The 21,840-nt window shown below is 47.8% G+C and overlaps 1 protein-coding gene across 6 annotated transcripts in view; it reads left to right on the top strand.

Annotated features, from left to right (window-relative positions):
* Nucleotides 1–21,840, top strand: part of LOC124180954 — a 176,566-nt gene that overhangs the window by 106,015 nt on the left and 48,711 nt on the right. For all 6 annotated transcript variants that reach the window (XM_046566950.1, XM_046566946.1, XM_046566947.1 and 3 more), the window contains 2 exons: nt 9,500–9,761; nt 19,265–19,402. In XM_046566950.1, coding sequence (XP_046422906.1) covers nt 9,500–9,761; nt 19,265–19,402 — 400 coding nt within the window. The remainder of the gene's footprint in view (nt 1–9,499; nt 9,762–19,264; nt 19,403–21,840) is intronic.

The raw sequence follows: 21,840 nt of genomic DNA, 5'->3' as shown, positions 1-21,840 counted from the left end.
CTTTAAGCGGCTTTCGAAGGGCGGCGAGAGGATGAAGGTTTCGTTCCTCCCTCGATTCTCGGCGAAGGTGGATAGGCGGCGGGCGGTAGGTGGTAGGTTGGTAGGTTGGTAGGTTGATGGGCCGGTAGGTATAAGCCGTCCAGGTACGTCGGTACTTCACCCCGTGGGTGAAGAGAGGCGCCTGTGTTTCCCTAGCAATGCTAATATTTGCCATTCGATTCGACCGGCAGCGCAGATGCGAGCGGTATCACCGCCATCATGGCCGCCCGTTTTCGGCTTCGTACACACGCAAACACACACGCACACCTACCCAGGCACGTATTTATTCGTTTCGTTCACGCGCTGGAAAATCCGGAGTGGATGAGAGATTCTAAGGGAGCTTTAAATCACTTTGCCGAGGCTTTGATCATCAATTTTCCCTACAACTAGCATTGGCTGAAAACAAGCTGTTGCGTCGCAAAACCCTCGATCGCTAGCTCTTGAAAGATAATTTATAATCACACGTCATCTGGTTCCCAAGTGTTGCCTGCTAACTTTCACTAGCTGCACGTTTTCATTAAGATAGGTCGATTCGTAAGATTACTTTAATCGTAAATATAATCTTAGGCATTAGTAAGCATACCCGCAAGCACTAGACCGTTCGTAAAGTTATTCAACAATTTTCTACCACTCCCACGACTTTGCTTCTCTCAAGCTTTCCTACAATTTCGAACAAGTTAGTCGTCCAATGCCCACCCGACTTGCTATTCTCATTCTCATTTGTGTAACAATATAGCATTTCGAACTTGACACGGAGAGAATAAAATAGCAGGTTTCACTAAAAACTGCCGGAAAAGACGGACGCATCACGTTTTTTGGTAAAACGTACTTCGGAAAATGCAGAATTTACTCTAGAAAGGGTGAAAACCACTGTGCGCGGAGTAAAATCTACTACATTTATAGTGAGGAAATATAGTTGCCATGGGTACGTTTTATCGAAAAACCTCGATGTTTCCCTCTTTTCCTACAGTTTTCAGTAGAATCTTTCCCTTCTCTTCTCTCCGTGCGTGTCAACAATCTATCTATCATACAATACCAACTCGTTGAATATATTCGTTACTATTTTTAATCGCCATCGATATTATTCCAACCCCAACACCCGTAATCCCTGAATTGGTATTACAGGAGTTGACGTGAACCACAAGTATACCTACGCATTCGCACGACGTACAACACCACTAGAGGAATATGACTTGTAGGTACGTACGTATGCCGCAAGAGCGTACATGAAAAGTATAACTTTTTCATTTCCGCGTCGCTTCCGCAGCGGCGGAGTGTCACGTCGGTTTGCGGGGAATATCTTTTCTACGCGAGGTTCTTGAATAAACATGCGCACCACCCTCGCTGAACGAGGAGGAAGACGGCGCCATGTATAAAAGAGAGATTCTCCTCGCTAGCCGGCGGGGCGGGCCTTCCGAGCCTCTGACCTTAACCACCGTCGGCTATACGTATATAACATATAACTCTGTGTGTATAATGTGCATTTATACGAGTACCGGTGGGAACAAAAGAAACCGCTCCGGCAGTGATAAGACTAGGGCACGGCATCCGTCTACATTTAACTTAATTACCCTTCACGCTCCAAGTTCTCGCATTATATTGCAGAGAAAAGAATACAAGTGACAGTAAAAACTAATTAGAACTGTATACGTATATTACACGAAGAATATTTTACCATGGTACATATATACAAGGAACCCCGTGAATTTCTCGCTGATTGGAAAAATGCTCATCCTTTCGTCTGGTTTCTCTCTCCGTCGATTCGGAAAGAAGGAAAATTATCGCAGATTTTTGCCTCGCGTTATAATCAAGCAGGCGACGAGGTCGAAAATTTTTCACATTCGCGTAGCTGAGAATAGTAGGGCGTGTTTGCAGGCGTAGGTTTATTGCGGGTAAGACGTGGGCGGAAAGGGATGATACGCAGGTATAAAACGAAGCTTAACCGCCGAAGGGGTTGCTGCACGCCTCTCTTCTCGTTAAGTATGCAGCAAGTATTGGGAGGATACGGACTCATTGTCAGAGGCGCAGCCCTTAGGCATAAAAAATATGTCGCAACGACGACGACCTAGTCGCCTACCTCGTTATCAATTACCGGTCAATGGGTGGATGAACGCGTTTCTTTGTTTATTCAACTTTTTTCTTATTTCCATATCTCTTTGTTACGCGGCGTCTATACGCGATTCCATGCGGTTTTTATATCCGCATTATTTTTATACTTCCGTTGATGAAATCTAGACCCGTGAGGAAGAGCCGGTTACAGGTCCGTACGTACGTATCCGTGTGAGTAAATAAAAAGACCCAACCGACGTTTGGCGGGCTATAAAGAGAGAACCTTTGGGGTTGTTCAATGGCGTGGGTGGGTGCATAACTCCGTGCGGATAGAGAAAGCTTGGCTTTCTTTTCGAGACGAGAATTACGACTCGTAGGTAATCCGTAAGAAGGTGACGAAACACAATAATGAGAGAAAGAGAAGCAAGAGTCGGAACGATCGTTTTCTCAATTACAAGCTTCGCGATTAAGTAACCCTTACTTATGTGTATAATACTCGTATACTTACTTACTACTTACCCATGTAAACTCTCATTGTCAGCTTGAATAACCGTAAGTTTCGGTACTATCGTACATGTCGAAACGACTCGACTTGAGACGTTGCGGTACGTTTGCCAGCAAATTGTCGCAAGAACTGGAGATATGTACTGTACGTATGTATATATCTCGTCGGAGAATAAAAATCAAATCATAAAAAATGTTTCCTCATTTTTATAATCGTTATATTTACCGGTTTAATTGAATTTCGCGAAGCTTGTGATTTTTCTCATCCGCGTAACATGATTTGAGGTATATAGGTACATACCTACCGTAATATCTCTCTCTCCCAGAGGCAAATTTAACATCCAGAATTCGTTCCGGATTTTGTATAACTTTATCTTCGTATTGTGATTATTATTTTCATTGTACAGCCTACCTGCGTGACTGTGTAGGTATTCAAATAATATATATAGGTATTTAAAGTATATATTCTCGCTTGTATTATACGCCGTTCCACGGAGATGTGTACAAGCTATGCGATTCACACATATATATAATATTTTTTAATACTCGTAGGTATATTATTAAAGTGAAAGATCGACGAGGCGTGAAGCGCGCGGGCTAAAATGACGCCTACGTAATTTCGTCCCTCGTCCCTCGCCGCGGTTCTCCGAGAGAATGTATCGTCGAGCTTACCCCCGACACTCTGCATATTTGAAAAGGCTTTGCGAGGTTAGTCGATTAAGGACCGGGTTCGGCCGGTTTCCACCTGACGCACGCACCACTCGATTTAATGTCGGTGTAATTTATTATTTTCACAAGTGAAAACGCCACGTCTACGTTTACATTCTTATTTTGTTCGATAGAATTTTTACAAGAAAAATCCGTATCGGCAAACGCTCGCATTTTTTAAGATTTAAACTCGCAAAGATTGATTATCGGTCCTATGTCTACCTATAGATTGTTGTCAGAGATCTACGAAGATCGAAGAAGTGGCTACCCGTACGTATAATATAAACAATCGATCGCGTAAAACCATCCATTTCGCTTTGCTCTACAACAGGGCGGGATACCCAGACGCGGAACTTTGCAATTCGGTTTCGCACAGTCGTATAAACTTTAACCGTATAACGGGAGCATGCGCAGGTGCATTTCGCTACTACGGTTTATACGTCGTATATGGCCTGATCCTCGTTATCGAAAGTTGTAATCTTAACCATACGGATAACATAATGTAATAATAATTATACCGACCTTAGCGCAATTTTAATACTTCGGTCGCAGGGGCGAAATAGAAAAAAAAGAACGCGGCATTTGTATGCCTCTCTTCCAGAGGACAGATTTTTGTGTTTTTGATTTTTGAGTTTAGTTTCGATTTTTGATTTTTTTTCTTCTTCGCACTGTTCTCCACTGTCGTATAGGTTTATTTGGTGAATCAACGAGGGAACGATGTCGGCATAGTACGCGACGACGAGGCCCGGGCTCCATACCCTCGCTTTCTCGCGTGACTGGGACATTGGCGAGAAGCTAATCGTCCTCCTCGGCCCTGTTATTAGCTGTCGCGGTGGCCGAAATTATCAACGTAACGGGGAACCCCGAGCTCCCCTCCATTCCCTCCATCCCTCTTCCTCCCTCTCTCTCTCACTCTCACTCTCTCAAGCTCGATCGCCGATTGCACCTTGCCACCTGACCCTCCGCCGTGCCTCGAAACGCAAGCCCTTATAGATCCCCCCTCTCGCTTTTCCCCTTTTAGAAACACGCAGGGCTGGCCAATTAGGCCTGGTAATACAGCTCGCTAACAATAAGTGCAGTAATATAAAGATGTAAGGACATCCCGGGGACACGAAATTATCAGGAACCTTGCAATTTTGATAATACAATCGACGTTATACCTGATAAACTGATTTCATGGCGGTATTTATTTGTTTTACTTTTTTTTTCTCTTTCATTCTTTCGGTGAAATTGTCGCGTTTGAGTTGATAATTTTATTTCACATAAACGCTTGTAGGCGTTCAACCTCCGGTATCATTTCAAATTGCTATCACCGCAGTCGAACGAACTTCACTGGCCATTTAAGATAACCGTTTCGTTTCAACGCGCTGCAATGACGTTATTTGCAATACGGGATTGCTAATTTGGTGCCGTGCCTATTGAAGTATTCGTACTTACACGATACTACAAAACTATTAGACATATCCGTACGTAATCGCGAACATTTTTGTAGATCGTCATCATCGAGACGTTGAAACCTCTCGAACGTAACTTAATTCCTCTTACTGTAAGAGTTTAATCAGCATTCCCATAAGTGCGTGATCATCCCCTTACAACCTGATTTACAAATATCGTTATACAGTTCCAAAACTATTCATCCGGTTGTAACGAAATGTAATTTAAAACTTGACCGGACGTCGTAGTTATCTGCAGAATAAAAAAAACAATGAAAATCGATTCGATAGTACCGGAGTTACGAGCGAACATACGTCAGAAAAATTCATATCATGTTGTCGAAGAGAAGGAAAACTAGATACCTGTAGACGAAATTTTACCTAGCGAGGAAACTCGACGAGCGTTTCGTCACACTGAATGAAACGGCCGAGTATGTATATACACACCCACACCCACACACATGTACATGTACATATATATATATATATATATATATATATGTATATGTATAGCAGTAGGTATCCGGTGGACGGTGGGCAGTTTGATTGATCGCCTTGTTCGGTGATCAATGTCTTTCCCCCTCCTCCTCCTCTCCGAAAGATCTCGGCCTCGCTTTATCATCCCCTCTCGCTCTCACCCTCCCTCCTCTTTGCTTCCGCAAATTCAGGCCTGGAATACATAACCGATTCGCAAGTGTTCAATCAGGACGCTTCGCACAGGTAGACGCGTACTCGGCTACCTTGCACATCCAAAGGCCGGTCCGGCTCCGGCATCGATCGGATCTACCCGAGCGTGTAACGGACGTTGCATATTGCCGTAATCTGCAGATGCGCGATCGGCCCCCGAGCTTTGACGGATCGCTTTTTCCACCCACGCGTAGCGCGCGCACGACGTGTGTGAAAAATCTTGGAAACGATTAATTACTTTGCTGCACCTCTCGCGTACAATATATCGTATCGTATCGCATCGGGATTTTTGTTTCCGCCCCCGTCCTCCCCGCCTATCCTTTTCTTTGCAGTTTTCGTTTCTTTTCCTTCGTCCCTCGTGACGCGAGATATTCTCGTCACGTACGTACCTCTACGCATGGATAAATGGGTTTTGCGCTCTGCAAGACTCGAATCGTATACGAAGAAAGATGCGGGGCTCAGGTTTCAGGACTCGCGGTGGCGAACAATCGCGGCGGTACAACTTTCGACTCGGCGATTACAGAATTACCCTAGAGTTTCGTCTCGGGACGCGGAGCTATTGCATCTTTCGTATTTACACACACGCATGCCCGATAAAAAGGGACGATTATCGATCGCATCCCCGTTCTCTTCCCGTCAAATAAGCACAGCTAGGCGGAATCGAATCGGATTAGAACCGGCCGCTGATTTTCTATAGCCGCACGCGACATTCCCGACTCCCAGCTTTTCCTCCTCCTCCTCCTCCTCCTTCTTCTTTTCACAAGAATTTCTAAGCCCTCTGAGCTTCCGTCACGTTTCAGGCTTTGACGGGTTTTCCCACATCTCGCGTCTCGCGGCCGCGGTCTCATCGTGGTAAATAAAATCTCGATACAACCGGACGGATGTTCCATGCGCGCGTGTGCGCGCGTATATCGTGTGTGAGTATGCGCGTGTATGCGCGTATGTACGGTATGTTGACGCCGTTGTAACGTCCCGTGGTATTGAATATTTCGCGGCTGCTGATAGGTGCTGCTGGGTGGGTACAGAAAATTTCACCACCGCGCTCTGCAGGGTTCAAGCGAAGCGTAAATTTCCCAACGAATCGAACGCCGACGACAATGGACAATCCACCTCTATTTTTCCTCTCTCCTCTTCCCTCTTCCCTATTTTCTGCTCCACTCCTTCCACCGAGCGAACCCTTCGTCGAAATATATTCGAGTATCCAGCTTCAACGAGCCGAGGGGTTCGCCCAGCAATCGGCACCAGCTTGACCAATTATTACGCGAATCGGCGACGCGTTCATCCGGAGAACAACCCGGGATTAAAGGCGTATTTCGGAGCCTTTTGATTGGCGTTGATCCCGTCGTATCCTGGCGGATATAACGCTACGATTATCTGCCCCATAGACCTTGTAGAAATTTATCTTTACGGATACTCAGTTTACGAAAATCTGCAGTCGCTGGGTCGACTCGTTGGAATATACACTGGAAAAATTCAGTAAAACAGGTGTCGTTAAAAAAACTGTTTGAATATTGTTGGAATTACGAAAAACGAGGTACGCGTAACCATTTTGCGCTATCGTCGATCCTTTTTTGGTTTTTGCAAAATCAGTTCGCGAGATTTACTCTACTTTTTTAGTTAAACAAGGCTTTAACATCGATTTATCGTTGCACGAACATTAAATTATCGCAACAGTTACAAGAAAATATAGCAACAGCGATCGTAATGAGAACGAATAGTAACGGATACTAGACTTTCCGGTAACGGCTAGTAAACTAATTTTCATTTTCTACCTGGAACTATATTTTTCGATTCCGGTAAAAAATGATAATAATTAAGGACCGAGCGATAACCGGAACTAAAAATTTCTCTCAGTGTAGATTGGAGCTTCGTTATATGGCGGCAGTCGATTGCCTCGCTTCTCGGCAGACTCGTTTGCGCTTTTTATTCCTTTTCTCGTCTTGATAGCGAAATTCGGGCTTCTAAGGAGCGATTCCGTGCCAGCTAGCTTCTCCATTTGCACCTCGCCGAGTTTAGGTACACTGGGAGAGCAGAGGCGCGGGCTGAGATTCGGTTTCAGGGCGGAGTTACGGTCCGCAACTCTTGGGAGGCTGACGAGTATTTGCCGTTGTTTACTCAGCATCGGCTTCTCGGGCAGCTTCTCGCTCCACCTACAGCGTCTTCCAACCCCATCGTTTTCTCCAGCCTTCTCGCTCCTTCTCGCTCCCTCGTCTCGTTCTTATCCTACGCTCGGTCGATGGTTCCGGACGACCTCGACTTTTTATTACCTCGGAACATTTTCGTCAACAACTCGGTCGTAAAGTCAAACGACGTAGGAAGAAGCGCGGAAAGTTGACGCGAAAGGATTCCAGGGGCGGTGCAACCGCTGCCTGCCGGTAAAAGTTATTGCTAATTCTCTCCGATATATATATATCAGGGTAGTCCAAGGAAATCTAGTTATTTTATTTCAAAGTCACACTTTTGATAGTTGTAGGAATAGGAATTTGAGCGGTCAATGTCAATATAATATTTAGTGGCTCCTGAACGTTATCTTACATTTTCCATTTAATCAACAGGCGAGAATAATTTTAGTTGTTTTGTGAATCTTGTAGCTCAGTAATGAAGCACTGTACACAAATGTCTGATACATATTTTTCCATGGAATTCAATGCACCAGAAAACAGGTTTCCCGTAATATTTTGATAACTCAAAAAGAAACTCTGTCCTCAATCAGGGATCGAACCGTACCACGGATCGTCAGCGTTTGCCTTACTCAGGAAGTGACGCGAATACGAATCCTCGTCAGCACGTCGAGTAAACAAGTCGGATGTTCTAAGTTGGAACTCGGTAGTAACCCCATCACCGATCTTTATTGCTGACTTTGGCGGGAGCGCCGCTGCGTCTTTGGTGGTTATCTTATTCCCGAGGAGGAGGAAGAAGAAAACTTTTCCTCTTCACCGGAGTGCAGGAAGAACTCTCCTCATCTCCACGTACGTGCGCCGGCCACACAATTTTATCGTCTCACGTACGCGCGTCGCGTATCAAGGGCCCCGACTTTGTCTCCATGTGCCGTTTGTCATATTTGACTATATTTGTATGCCCGTTCGGACATCGCGAAAGTGCGCATCGAAATCAAACGGTGTATCGTAGCGATACCGCGACTACATCTCGCAGCCTCGCATGGGTTTCCCAGCGCAGGGTTTCGCCCATAATATTGATTTCACGTGTTGTCGGGCGGACGATGATAGAAAAGCGGCTGAATGCGTAACGCACTTGCGTTAATATTTTTAATTTCCCATCCTCGAGTCCCTCGATCCTCGAAACGGTGCTCGACCATGCAGCAAATTACATATTATACGGCCGTTCGACGGAGGAGGCCAATTAGCGAGATGGAAAATGGTTTGCAGTCGAGAGTAGGCGGAGAGATGAGAGTCGAGTAATTCACAAAAAGGTATAATAATAACAACCATGCACGTACTACACATAGGTACGTACCTACGTAACGGAAAAAAATTTAATACACCTGTCTAGCGTACGTGTGTACGTATAATACGTTATACGTACCATAATTCAACGAGTATACGCGAGGTGGAAATATTCCGATGAAAATCCACTCGCCGTCCATACACCGACCAATATCGGATTTTATTGCTCGGATATGAATTCGGCTTTTGAACATTGTTCCCACGTTGCCAAACTCTGCGGAGCTGACAGAGGCCTAGTAAACACACGGCCCTAAGGCCGCGTTGGCAACAGCAAAAAAGGGCGAACGGTATTGACTGTATTTGGTTATGGCGTAACGACGCAAAGTCGGTCGCATCTGCACGTGCCTTCCGTACCATGCTCGTGACCCGGAAGCGGCGGGACCTTGCGTTATTTTGCAAGGAATTCGAGGATGACGCGACGACTCGTGCAGAACGCGTTATCGGCAGGTGTAAAGACTGCGGAAGTTTCAATCAGTGAATACCGGAGCACTCTCTCTTACGTAATTCGTCCCCTGAACTTGGACCCTCGTGAATAATCGAGCGTCGTGTCTCTTGGATCTCGAACGTATCTGATACCTTGGATGCCTTCTTGACCCCCGACTCGTCTGATTTCAGGGTCCGGTCGGGGAGGTGGGTGGCGTGAGACTGCCGTTGCAATCCCTGCACGGGTATGGCTCCGTGTTCATGTACTCGGCCTCCATGAGCAACGGGGAAGCCGGTGGGGGCGCCGGAGGCGGGAGTACCGGGGAGGTCACCTTGAGGCTTCGCGAACCTGAGGACATTCCTGAAGAGGTCTTGGCCCGGCTCGACGACACCGCTACTCTCTCCATCTCGCTTCAGGGTGACACTGTCCTCAGATTGGGTGGCGCCGGCACAGGTAAGTCGGTACCGCGTACCTACACGGACATCCTTTCTTGGCGTTCATAAAATCCCTACTACCGACACACCTACCGACATCTTTCCCAGACTAAAACCCGCTGTGAATGCGGTGACGTAATCGCGGAGAAGGGTTTGAGTCTGGGTAAGATGTCGGCAGGTGCGCCGATAGTAGGAATCTGTAGCCGGAACCGGCCTTGTATTAATTATACTTTTCTTCGTGCAATTTTATATCCCTCGTTTTCAATTTTCACGCCTATCGCATCATCCACCGACCCTTCTACGTTATTGCAGGATAGCAATTAATCAGCTTCTCTGTATCTGTATCTCACGGATTATAACAGATTGTGAACTGATTTATTTCACCCGGAAGTTGCGATGCCGTCGCTGTTCGAAGTCTGCGAGACTTTCCCAGTTTCGTTCCCCCGTTCATATTTTCAACCAAATTAATCCGTCGATTTGTTTGCATATATATGTCTTTTTTATCCGCCTCTGTAATATTTTCTCCGGCTTTAACGAATATCGACTTATACGGTATACAATGGATACGAATCGATAGTTGCCTGCACACAATAAGACTTTTGCGTCAGCAGTCCACAACCGGAGCACTGATGGGTTACATTATGTATCTTCGTATCGTGCCCCGTCCATCGTGCCGCTACAAAGCGATTCTAGCTACCGCTGCGAAGGTGAGAGGGATGGCTGGTGAGGGGAAGGGAAAGGGGAGAGGAAAAGATTTATTGGAGAGGCTGCCTGTTACGACGGGCTTAAGCTTAAGTTTCTCGGGTATATGGGGGAGGGGACTGGCGATTGATTAGGAGGGTCGTTTGTTGCACGTGAGAAATGTTTTTCAACCTCACGCCTGATCCTCGTCCTACAACGTTTACAAATTCACGTACCCGTATCATGCCACGCGTTTTGCAAATTTGGCACGAACGTGTGTTTTATCAAGCTTACGCATGCCCATGCGTAAAGAAACGTTAATTCACCAATTGCACTATTGTTTATGCTGCGGTTAGTTGTCGTTTGTGAATGTCTCGAACAAGACGAACGATTCTCAATTTGTCTCAACTAGTCGGGGAAAAACGTTTGATAATAATAAACGTTGACGGAAGTTCTTGATCGCATACCGCAGGTACGTTACACCGATTATTTGTGAACATATGCAGTCGCTGGTGTGTTGTAGGTACATATGTAAGTGCGGTAGTTGTTACATAGGCGAACACCAGCCTGCAGGCGATGGCGGGTGGCAGATTTTCTATCCCACGTACCCGAGCCATTATCCTACCGTCACGTATTTCGAGACTTGGTTAAGGGACACGTACGAGGATCCCGGTACCAGTCGAGGCAGGGCGGTTTCGACGCGCCAAGAACTTGGCGAAAATCGTACCTTCGGATATTGCTTGGAGCATGACTGCCATACGTATATTCGTTAGAACCATTCGGATGATTCAGCCTCGATCAAACCGCGTGCACTTTCACCCTGATTCAGGTTGAAAACAAAAAAAAAAAACAATAAAATAAAATAATCATCCGGGTGAAACCGACAGGGCCTCAATTCGTAATAAGCCGAGTTTCGGGGGATGAAACCACTGCAGCGGGTACGCTCGTAAAATTATTGCGATACTACCCGCGGCGCTGCTAGCACCAGCAGCAGCAACGAACCACCGCAAAACGAAACTACGTGAATTATGAACGCTGTTTGACTTCGTGCCAGCTGTACCCCCGTTGACCGGCGCTCCGGTGGGTGCAGGGCATAAATTCTCTCGTAGCTACCTAACCCGCTCCTCCTCCCTTCTGCTCTTCTTACCCTCGCTGTCCCGGGCATGCGGTGCAGGTGCCGACGAAACGTTTTGCCGACTTATCATGTCTCGGTTGTTGTTTCTTTTGAAAGAGCCGCTGACGTACGAATGAGCGCCGAGTACCCTGGGAATTGGGCGTGTTTTTGAATTGCTACAATCAACGAGATCTTCTCCCTCGGTGTGAATCATAGAGCAATTCAGGTCTGCAGCGTACGTGAAACGGGCATGCACCCGGGTGGAAACTGCAACTTCATCCGAGGTTCGTTATCTACGTAGGAAGCTCGTACACCCGTTTGTTAGGTCTTCGTAATAATTTCTTGAGGTTAGTTAAGCCCGCCGCGTTCTTGCTGCGGCAAGATTCCGCGCCCAAGAGTATGCGTATATATGTACCTATGTATAAGACGCGGGGGTGGAAATTCTAGTGATTTAAAGATAAATGAGTTGACGAGGTGGAAGTTTATAGTCCGGGGACGATAAATAACATTAAATTACAATTAAAGCAACAAACCTCAGAGTTCCCTGTGGGGTTGGTCGGTCGGGTGGTTGTTCCGCTTTGTTTTCCCGAGTTCGGTCGGTTCGACCGAGGAGGTCGTAAGCCGATTTCGTCCCCCCGGCTGTGGGTGCTCGCTTCTATAATTCCGCGTCCACCCAGCGCCAAGTCTACGTGTGCAGCGGTACCTATATATATCGAATGAAAATGAAAAACACGGTGCCTCTGCAAAGCCACGGGCTTTTCTTTTCCAGGCTGTTGCGAGGCCGAGGCGTCGAAGAAGGTGAGAAGATTGTAGAGAGCGACGGGAGAGAGAGAGGAGATAAATACGGTCAGAGCCCGGCACTCCGGAGGAAGCGGGGGGCCTCTTGTATATCCTGTTTGTGAAAATGAGGAGGAAAAAGTTGAAAGGAACGGGCGGGAAATGCGAGGCGACTGATGGGCGGAAGAAGAGTGGGAAGGGATCAACTCTGAATGCTTGGATAGCAGTGTCGAGGGTTCTTAATTCCGAGAGAAGGTCCCTTCCATACCTCTTTTCCCCTATCCAACTTCACCCTGGAGTATCGCTACGTAACTGCCGTCTTACGTTATATCTCCAGCGGCAATATCCCTCCGTGTACATCCATGGAAAAGAACCGACTCGACGGTAGCTCGTTGTCACTCAGTGTCAGTGAATTATCGTCCCTGTATTTTTCCAGCCTCGCGATGACTGAAAAATTTCAGTTTTTTCTATACTTTATTTTATTTTTTTTTTTTATTCTTGTTTTCCTTTCATCTCGACGCTGCTCGACCCGGAAATCCGATCAAATCGGAGACTGTCGAAAGTGACGCAACGCCGCGACAGGGAGATGCGGTGGTGGTTTTCTCCGCGACCGGATTCCCGGGATCCCGACGATCCCTCAAATCCCTTGAATCAATCTCGGTCTTACTGCATTCGGGAGTGCGAACCGTGCTTCCGGGAGTTAGGACATTAGCCTGGGAAACCTGAAGCCAATATCGCGGTAAGCCCAAGGCAAATATGTACCGCGGGGTAAGTGCCCACACCTCCGCACGTCGCTGCGCTCGTTCCCTCGTGCAGGTTCGGCACCTATTCTCGATGGATGTATTTAAGTATAACAGGGAGCCGGAGCTAGCTTATCGCCCCCCGAAATCCTTTGGGAACACGCTGCTGAACATCGGGAATTATTCGTACCGTACGACGTTGATCTACGAAGTGGCTTCGGATATACCCTCCTCGTGCGATACCTACCGCAGTTCACTCTCCTTTGTAGTTTTACAGTTTCCGAGTCATTTCTGTGACAAGTTTCCGCGTTGGTAAACGCGGAGGGGTAAGAAGCACATTAAGCCCACGATAAAGCGACCACGGTCCGGCAAGTATGTACGCCTGCGTACGTATGTAATAGTCGGATGGATGCAGTTTGTAGAGGAATCCGGTTCGTTTAACCAACTAATTTAATTACCGTCGCTGCGGCGCGGCGCGGGCAAATGCCTACTTTGTAACTGGTAACCGCGGCCGCGTTACATTCGCAAGTGAACCAAGGTCGCTCCTTCGACCCACGTAATTCCCAGCAATTTCTGGGGTCCCTCGCCGCAAGCTTCGCCTATGGTAGCTACGTCTAGGTACCGAATAATCGTCTAATTTCCTACCGCTGGCTGGGCCGATGGGAGGAAGCTCGAAATTCGCAACCTTTATCCACTTTCTTTCAGGAATCTGCTCATTTCACAGTCGACGGAAGTCGTACGCAGCGGATGGACGAATGGATATCTTCGGTGGCTCGTGGTCCAGGCCACCGTCGACCGCCGACTCTAATACCTCGGGCTTGCCGGACCGGGAACGCCCGAAGGATCAAAACATTTTCGCCCCCGCCCACTTCGACATAGATCAGACCGCAACCAATCGCAGGAGTCCGCGTCCCCGGACCATGGAGTCTGGCCTATGGCGGATGAGCGACCGAGAGACCGAGAGAGCGAGAGAGAGGAGGAGTGAGTGCTCGTTTAAATGTACGAGACACCGCGCCTCTTATCGCATTATGGTAAATACGGGACGGTTATCTGTCTCTCTCTCTCTCTCTCTCACACACACACCCTCCGCGTCTCTCTCTACCTAGCAGGTCCGATATAGCGGGAGGAGTGCAGCCTGATTGCAAATTGACTCAAAGTTACCTGAATTATAGTTACACAAAGCGACGGTCTGTTCGTGTTTTTTCTTCTTCCTCGCCGTGCGTTAAATCTTTAAATGTAAAAGCGTAATGCTTTAATTACCGACGTGTACGTGTACGATGAAAGATCGTGAGTTTTTCCCCGGAAATGAGACGTGGATTATCCGTACACAGGTATAATGATTATACACCGGCAATCGGTAAACAATTGGCTGATTATCAATCATCGCTGCTCTAACCATCCTTAATTACGATGTATTAATTATAATCGTGTGATTATTGATCAAGGCACTAATTACTGTCTGTCCCGAAATGATTAGATTATCTTTGTTCCACGCGGCTCAGAGTTATACATACATATACAGCACGTAGATAGACCTATGTATATATAGACGCAGCAGCCTCCAAGCTTATACCCACAATAGCCATAGCTAGAGTAACTCGATGGGTCTCAAATTAATTTGCAAAGTTCAACACAAATTTCGCCTTGCTGCAGATCCGCCCAAGCCCTCCCCCCTCATCTCTTCTAGACCTTCCCATCCGGCGTGTGTATACCTCACCCCACGTTGTGAAAATGTTAATAATTACCCACCTTGATTCGGTTTTTCATAGTACTATATTAACCCTGCGACAGAGACCTGTTACGATATCGTTACGTCTGACTTGTGGGTTTTTCGGTATCTACGGAATTTTCGAATGTTGTAAAAATTTCTATTCGTCAAACGACTGGAAATGTTGTAACGCAAACTATCGAACCGTACTCCTAAGCGGGTTAAAAATGGCCAAGAACGATAATAAAAACAGAAAATAAAAACATGATATGGCCGGCGTAGGGTTGACATTGCTGAGAATCAAAGACACGTTAGTAAGTTATATTTTTTATTTTTTTTTCCCTCGTATAAGGAGTGCCGAGTCTTCGGCGAAGGGTTTGACGTATCGTAGATCTTAACTTTGTCCGCGCGGTCGCGCAGGCTCTGAGTTGGAAATAGAGATACAGTTCTGGCGCAACGCAGAGCAGTCGGCCGACGAGGCGAGGGGGATAGGAAGACGCCGGGATAATGTCGCGAGCTTATGCCGTACGGGGGTTTCGGCTTTTACAGGTACAGGCCCCGTAAACCGGGGAATCCCGCGGAGTCTCTCAAGACTCTTCTCGCCTCGGTGGCCGTCCTGAAACCGGCTCAACGCACTTACTTTTCCGCTATGGGATAAGTTTTGCGATAACATTTCGGCACGAGGGGTGAGGACCCGCCAGATAACGAGGACTCTCAATGTAATATGCATAATCCGTAGCGCCCTATCCGCGCTGACAGCTGTGCTGGTGGGCTGCTCGGCTTCTTTGTCCCGAAGGAAAGTACCAAAATTTAAATTCGATCACCGTCATTTCTCTTTCGTGCGCATTCGACCAACATCAGGACGAATCAATGATTTCGATTCAAAATTTTCCCATCTCCGCCCGTCTAGGAAAGCAGGTGCAACAGGTGAACGTTTAAACGGAATCGCATACAGAAGGTTCGATGAATCGACGTGTGACCAAGTCGTGAGATGGTCAGCGGGCTTGAGTTTCGTCCTTTCGAATACCCAACCGGCTATTTTTTTGTTACGTTTTATTCTCTGTACACACGTTACGTAACGTTTATAATTCGCGTATGACGTGCCAATGAAGAATCACTGCACTTCCGGTGTTGCGATCGCCTCGCGAAATTTTTTCAACAACGACTAAAGTAAGGCGCGAAAAGAAAGCGGGGAGCAATATCGTTCGCGGCCGGAAGGGCGGGAGGGGGGGGAGGGGAGATTGAGGGGAGTACGTGACGCGGGGTAGGACAGGACAATAAAGCAAAGGATATTTGCGACAGGATCGATAGCAATTTAGCCACCCTTTGGTATTCCATCGCCAACTGCGACCCCCGTTTTCCCCATCCCCCTCCGCCCTTTTCCCGCCCACCTTCCTCGTCGCGGACTGCCTAGTCAGAACAGAACTCATCCATATACATCGGGAAAATTAATAACCGGGGTTCGTCGCTTGCCGAAGGATATGGACGGGCGCTGAATAAACTTAATACTTCATCCTGCTCTTCCTTCGTCCCCTCGTCCGCGTCGGATCTACAGGCTATACGTGCGAGACCGGTCTACCTTATCATTCTCACCCCCTGTTCTCCGTTCAAGTTTCGCGAAACTTGTTTCGACGCTGCGCCCACCCATCTACGGTATTATTATTCTCGATAGGCTTTTTCTCCCTCCCTTCCTTTCTCAATCTCAATTTCAATTACAATTGCAATTAATTAGGTTACCGGCGCACAATCCTTGCTCGTTTCGTAATTCGTTATTCCTTGCCGTTTTTTAATTATACATTCAAGCCTGAAAATACGGAACGTGGTTTAGTTTCTAGATTCCTTCACATAATATTTCACCGTCGAATCCCACCGACGAGCCAATGTTTACGCTGATCAGAGCGAGCGGCGTAAAAATAATCAATCCCTGATTTTCCATACCGACGTACCTTTCCGCGTGATGGACAATTAGCCGGCGAAACGTTCACTGAAAACACATAACAATCCGGAACCACAGCGCGCCAGTCGTATCGGCGGACTGACCAGAAGCTGACACCGATAGTTTGGTTCTGTAACTTTTTCGGCGTTTTTCCAATTACGAGGTTGAAGTTGGTAACGTAAAATTAAAAGGTCGGTCTTTTTTTCTCTCCAATGATTTTTAAGAAACTAAGATTTCGAAGTATGAATGCGTTTTGTTTTACTACGGTTCGTTGAATTTCAGAGAGTTCCGAAAATTGCAAAACAACGGTTTTCCCTCAGCGTAAATCGTTACCGCAACATTACTAACTTGAATATGATTTCGAATTTGACAACTTCTTCGAACGATGCGAAATTACCGCCGGTATGTACAGCCGCGAACCTTTCGGCTCCTTGTTGCTCCGGCTCAGCTCGGTCACGGTCTCGTCCGAGGTAAATTAACACCCACTCTGGTCAGCCCCGTATTTGTAGGTGGTATTGTTGCCGACATTACAAAACCACCCCCTCTGGGCCTTTGATATACCTATACAGGCTGGTTGTTGCGACCTATCTGCTCCCGGTTCAATTTGTTGCGCTTCTGCGGATCGCGTTGCGGTTTCAATGCCTTGTGCTCTAATTCCCCGGGCTGCTACCTGTTTGTAATCATAATGCCAGGACGTAAATTCGAAATTCACGGCAACACCGCACGCGCACCTACCCGCTACATACCTACTCCGGATTTTAATGTAGTCTTTTTCCGTCAAAGGGAAAGCCTTCAACGTAGGCACACGGCAGGCTGAAAAAAAGTAAAGAGAACCGACGGATGGATTGGTTGGTTGGTTGGTTGGTTGGTTGGTCCGGTCTCTCCTTCGCAATCCCGGATTGATGAATCGAGTACCGTCATTCTCTATTTACCGAGAGCAGGTACGGATCATCCCGTATAAATGCGGAAGGACGACGACTCGTGCCGTTACGTGACTTTGGGGCCCCATTGTTGCCCGTTATCCGTATACCTACCCGGCAGGACTCATTTCATCCGTGTCGTCAATGTCTGCGGACCGATGAGCGAACCAGTGTAGCTCAACCCCAACAATACCCTGCAATTTATTAGACTTGCCAACAACCGCTTCACCCCCCGCCATCGATCTCTATCGATTATCTGCCCCGGTCGCCGCCGCCGCCGCCGCCGCCGCTCAGTGTTCCCAATTCACCATTTGCCATTGATCACCACCGATGCGTTCACCGAAGAAGAACAGGTCCAAAGGGGCCGAAACGTCCCTCCGGTATAACGGATGTATTAAGGCCACGGACCGGTCTCGGGGCTTCGCTTCGATCTTCACTACGAAGTGAGTCCCTGTTCTGTGCCAAATAGATACGCGCGAACCTGATGCGGACTCGAGTCACCTGCTACCGCATCGCGGTACAATGCAGCGTGCAAACGTGCGGCATAAATGCATGAACCGTCGGACTGAGACCAGCGGACCCTGAAGCCCCTCAGCATTCCGTCCCCCACTGATAATAATCAGGCATCGGCTTTGACGCTCCCGCAGTATTATTTACATATTTCACTAGCCCGGCACTGCACAGTTGATGATTCATCGTGTCGGTGCGCCAGCCACGCTTTGGACAACCTGCGGGTTCGTTTGTCCTGTGAAACACGATTGATGGAAAACTAGATCTCTTTGATGTTGCGATTTTTGGCTCTTACCGTTTCTCGCCGAGTTGCCATGTTACGCAGAGGGTGGTGGTGATACTTTTCGGTACTTGAGGGGAAGCCAGTCGCCGGAGCTCGAACACGCGGTCAGTTTAGAATTAGAAATCGTATCGATCGGTCCATTCACCGTATATACCGGTTCGCGACGTTGGTTCTGGCATGTCTCTTATACGTGTCCGACCCTTGTTACCGCCCCGTTTCAACAGGCTTTGTCCTCCGCTGTACTCCAAAATCCTTTGCGTCTTCTCTCTTCGTTTACTCGATAATGATAACAACAATAATAACAACAATAATAATCATGCAGCGAAGAAGAAAAGATTTAGTTCATTCTGCGCGGCTTTCGATACCTCTCTCGTCGTGGTTATAAAACCGGTCGGATGTCTTCGGTTGCCCTGCCCCGAAGAGCAGGATATCCTGGTAATGATCAAATTCCGAGCGCTTAGGAGCCGTCGATGAAAAGCCACGATTTGCCTTGATCCTGCTCCTTTGACCGCGTCAGTGTCACGAGAGGGATGGTCGTTGACCTGAAAGTTTTTGACAGCCCTCGTATCAATTTCGATGCCAAATTCCCCGTGACGACGGTGAGTGACAACAAAGCAGCAGTCTCTGCAGTAATTACTCCGGCCTAAGTACAGCTTAATTACCCTCCTTCTCCTACTAGCGCTCGTTCGCTCAGGTGGATGTATAAAATCCACTCGAGTCTCGAGTCGAGAGAGCGGAGAGTTAGCTCTGAGAGTGGCGGCGGCGGCTGTTCAGGCTAATACGATAAGTCAAAAGACGCAAAGGCCCGAGAGAGAAACGTACTCACGACGCGCCTTCTTCTCTTCTCTTTCAGGAAACGGAAGCTTGGAGCTGTTTGACAGCGAGAGCGGACCGGATCTTACCCTGTCGCCTCAGACCTTCACCTCAACGACGGAGGCATTTATCAACGACAACAGCGACAGCCTAGGTGTTCCGGGAGACAACGATGCTGGTAAGTTAATCCTTCTTATGTAACATCGTCCAAATGACGAACCGTGCCACCGCCGGTATGTTTGTGTAATTTTTTTTGTTTCTTCCTAATGAAAATTCACCATCGGTTGAGAACAAATAGCGGCGGCAGGGCGGCATATTCTCGCTAAGAGATAATGAAATGACGAAAAAACCGAGAAATAGGTATGCCAACAACTCGCGTTTCATTAACGCTAACGAACTCTGCACTGTACGACAACCGGCGACCGCAAATACCTGGGGAATTGGCGTAGGTAGATTGTACATATGCAGAAAACACACAACCCACCCCCTCCGACCCTGTTTTCACCCTTCGGTAACTTCCGAGGATTCGCGAATTGTCGCGCGTATATTGTGTTGTGGTATCATAGACACACACACGCTGCCGCGCAAACGTCTTTCAGCTCGAGTTTCTCGAATGTTTTCATTTTTTATTTTTTTTTCTTCTTCTTCCGGTCTGTACACATGACGCCGGCTGGCTAGCTCGAGAAAATTTATTCCCACAACGGAGTCCGAGGTATTTTTCATTGTGGTAATATTCCATCCCCCCCCCCCCCCCCCCCCTGCCGTACCATACCCAATTCGGTCTGGTAAACTCTTAACGGACCACCGAAAACCCGAAACGATCTCTCTCACAGAAGTCGGGTGAAACTTTACTTCAAGTTCTTCATCGCACCCCTGCTCTGTCTCTGACGTCGTCGTGTATCTACTTCTCGCCGTTCCCCTCTCGCAATCACTCAGTGAGCGAGGCTGCGACCCGTCCGAAGTGACGGTCAAACGATCAAACAACGAACAGCCTTGCCTAGTTTTATGGAGGGTGGTGACAAGATGGAGGACTGTATCCGTGTATAGAAAGTTTTCGTAAAGTATAGGGAAATTGAGAGGACAAAGCACCAATCAGGATCACGTCCTCCACTACACGAAGGCCGTTCCGGTCACTCCTCCGAACGTTATTTAACAATATTCGATGGACACTTCTCGAGTCACACGGCTGTATGAGATAGTGCTCCTCACATCCGTCTCCGTGTCTCCGTAGGTACTTACCTGCTTTATACGTACCATCGCTCGAACAGTACAACCGTCGTCTTTGGAAGGAGATATACGACGGTTGTGCTCTTGTCTCTTCTCGACTCGGAGGTTGTGGAGGTTAGCGTTGCGCGAATGTAGTATACCTACTACAGCAGCGATCCGTCCGTACGTCGGGGTTTAATTTCGACTCGCAGTCTCGTTCGTAATGCTTGAGAAGATGTTTGACGACGAGAAGGAGAAAGAAACGGAGATGCCGGTGGGGGTGCAATATACTCTCGATACTACTAGACTGCGCAGTTTCCCTTTGAGAACAAAAGATGCGACGGGGGATGCAACGCGCGTGTACAAAGAACGGGGATGAAATATCGGAGCTGCTGCCCGGTTGAACCTTCGTTCACCTGGTAAAAGAAATGAAGTAACGGTGCGGCCGGGACGGGGGTGGAAAAAATAGAGCGCTAAGGGAGAGAGGGGTGTGGGGGCGGTGGGGGGTAGAGGAGGGGTAAGACTCTTGGAAAAGGGATATTGCATTCTTGAGTCGAAGCAATTACCGGCAGCGCGAAAGGCGGTATCGTTCGCCCTCTGCGCTTATACGAAGCTCTTCTTCCTAGGCAGGGCACCCACCGCCGCCAACACCGTTACATTTACACACTCGGAAGAGGGAAGGGAGATCTGGTTGTAGTACACTAGCGCCGCGCTAGGAGAGAGAAGGGAGAAGAGCCCGATGCTCAAGAACACCGTCGCGTCGAGCCGAAGCTCCACCTCAACCTCCTCAACCTCTGAACCTCCGATGGCCCGAGACTCTTACACCCCCGCCCTGCAACAGCCTTGAGCCAGCCAGACGTAATACGCCGGCCGCTCCTCACTCGCGTTACCGCTCCGCCACTTTGTGCTACTTTTCACTTCATTGCACACTGCTACCGACCGACCTCTTTCATCGAGCTTCTTATACGCCTTTCGCCGCAAATCTTGATTATCCCTTGGTTTCACTTCCGGTATCGTATTCATTTTTCTATGCCAACTTTCTCGCCGCTCCCGCGCAATTTCGGCGTGCCTACACCGTGTTTGAAATAGTTGGGAGTAACACGGGTTAGGTATATTCACGCCCTTGTACAGACGTTACCGGCGGTAGCTGGTATATATTGTATACATATATTATATGTATTCTTTGTTCTCTGTACAACTGCCGTCGTCCCAGGCATGCGGGGTTGTATCGTTACCGAAACGGGAGTTTTGGTATGTGGAGTCAAGTATTTTCAGCTCACCGTTCATTCCGTGCGGGGTTAAGGTTATTAACTTCCCTAATTTCGCGCGAAATCCATAAAGCTTCGTTTTCATTGTACGTAAACAGTGCGGAATGCTCGTTCGGCGAGGGCTGAGGAGGCGGAGGCGAGA

Source organism: Neodiprion fabricii, chromosome 4, assembly GCF_021155785.1.
Source record: "Neodiprion fabricii isolate iyNeoFabr1 chromosome 4, iyNeoFabr1.1, whole genome shotgun sequence".
NCBI lineage: Eukaryota > Metazoa > Arthropoda > Insecta > Hymenoptera > Diprionidae > Neodiprion > Neodiprion fabricii.
This window is presented reverse-complemented; position numbering and strand designations above follow the sequence as displayed.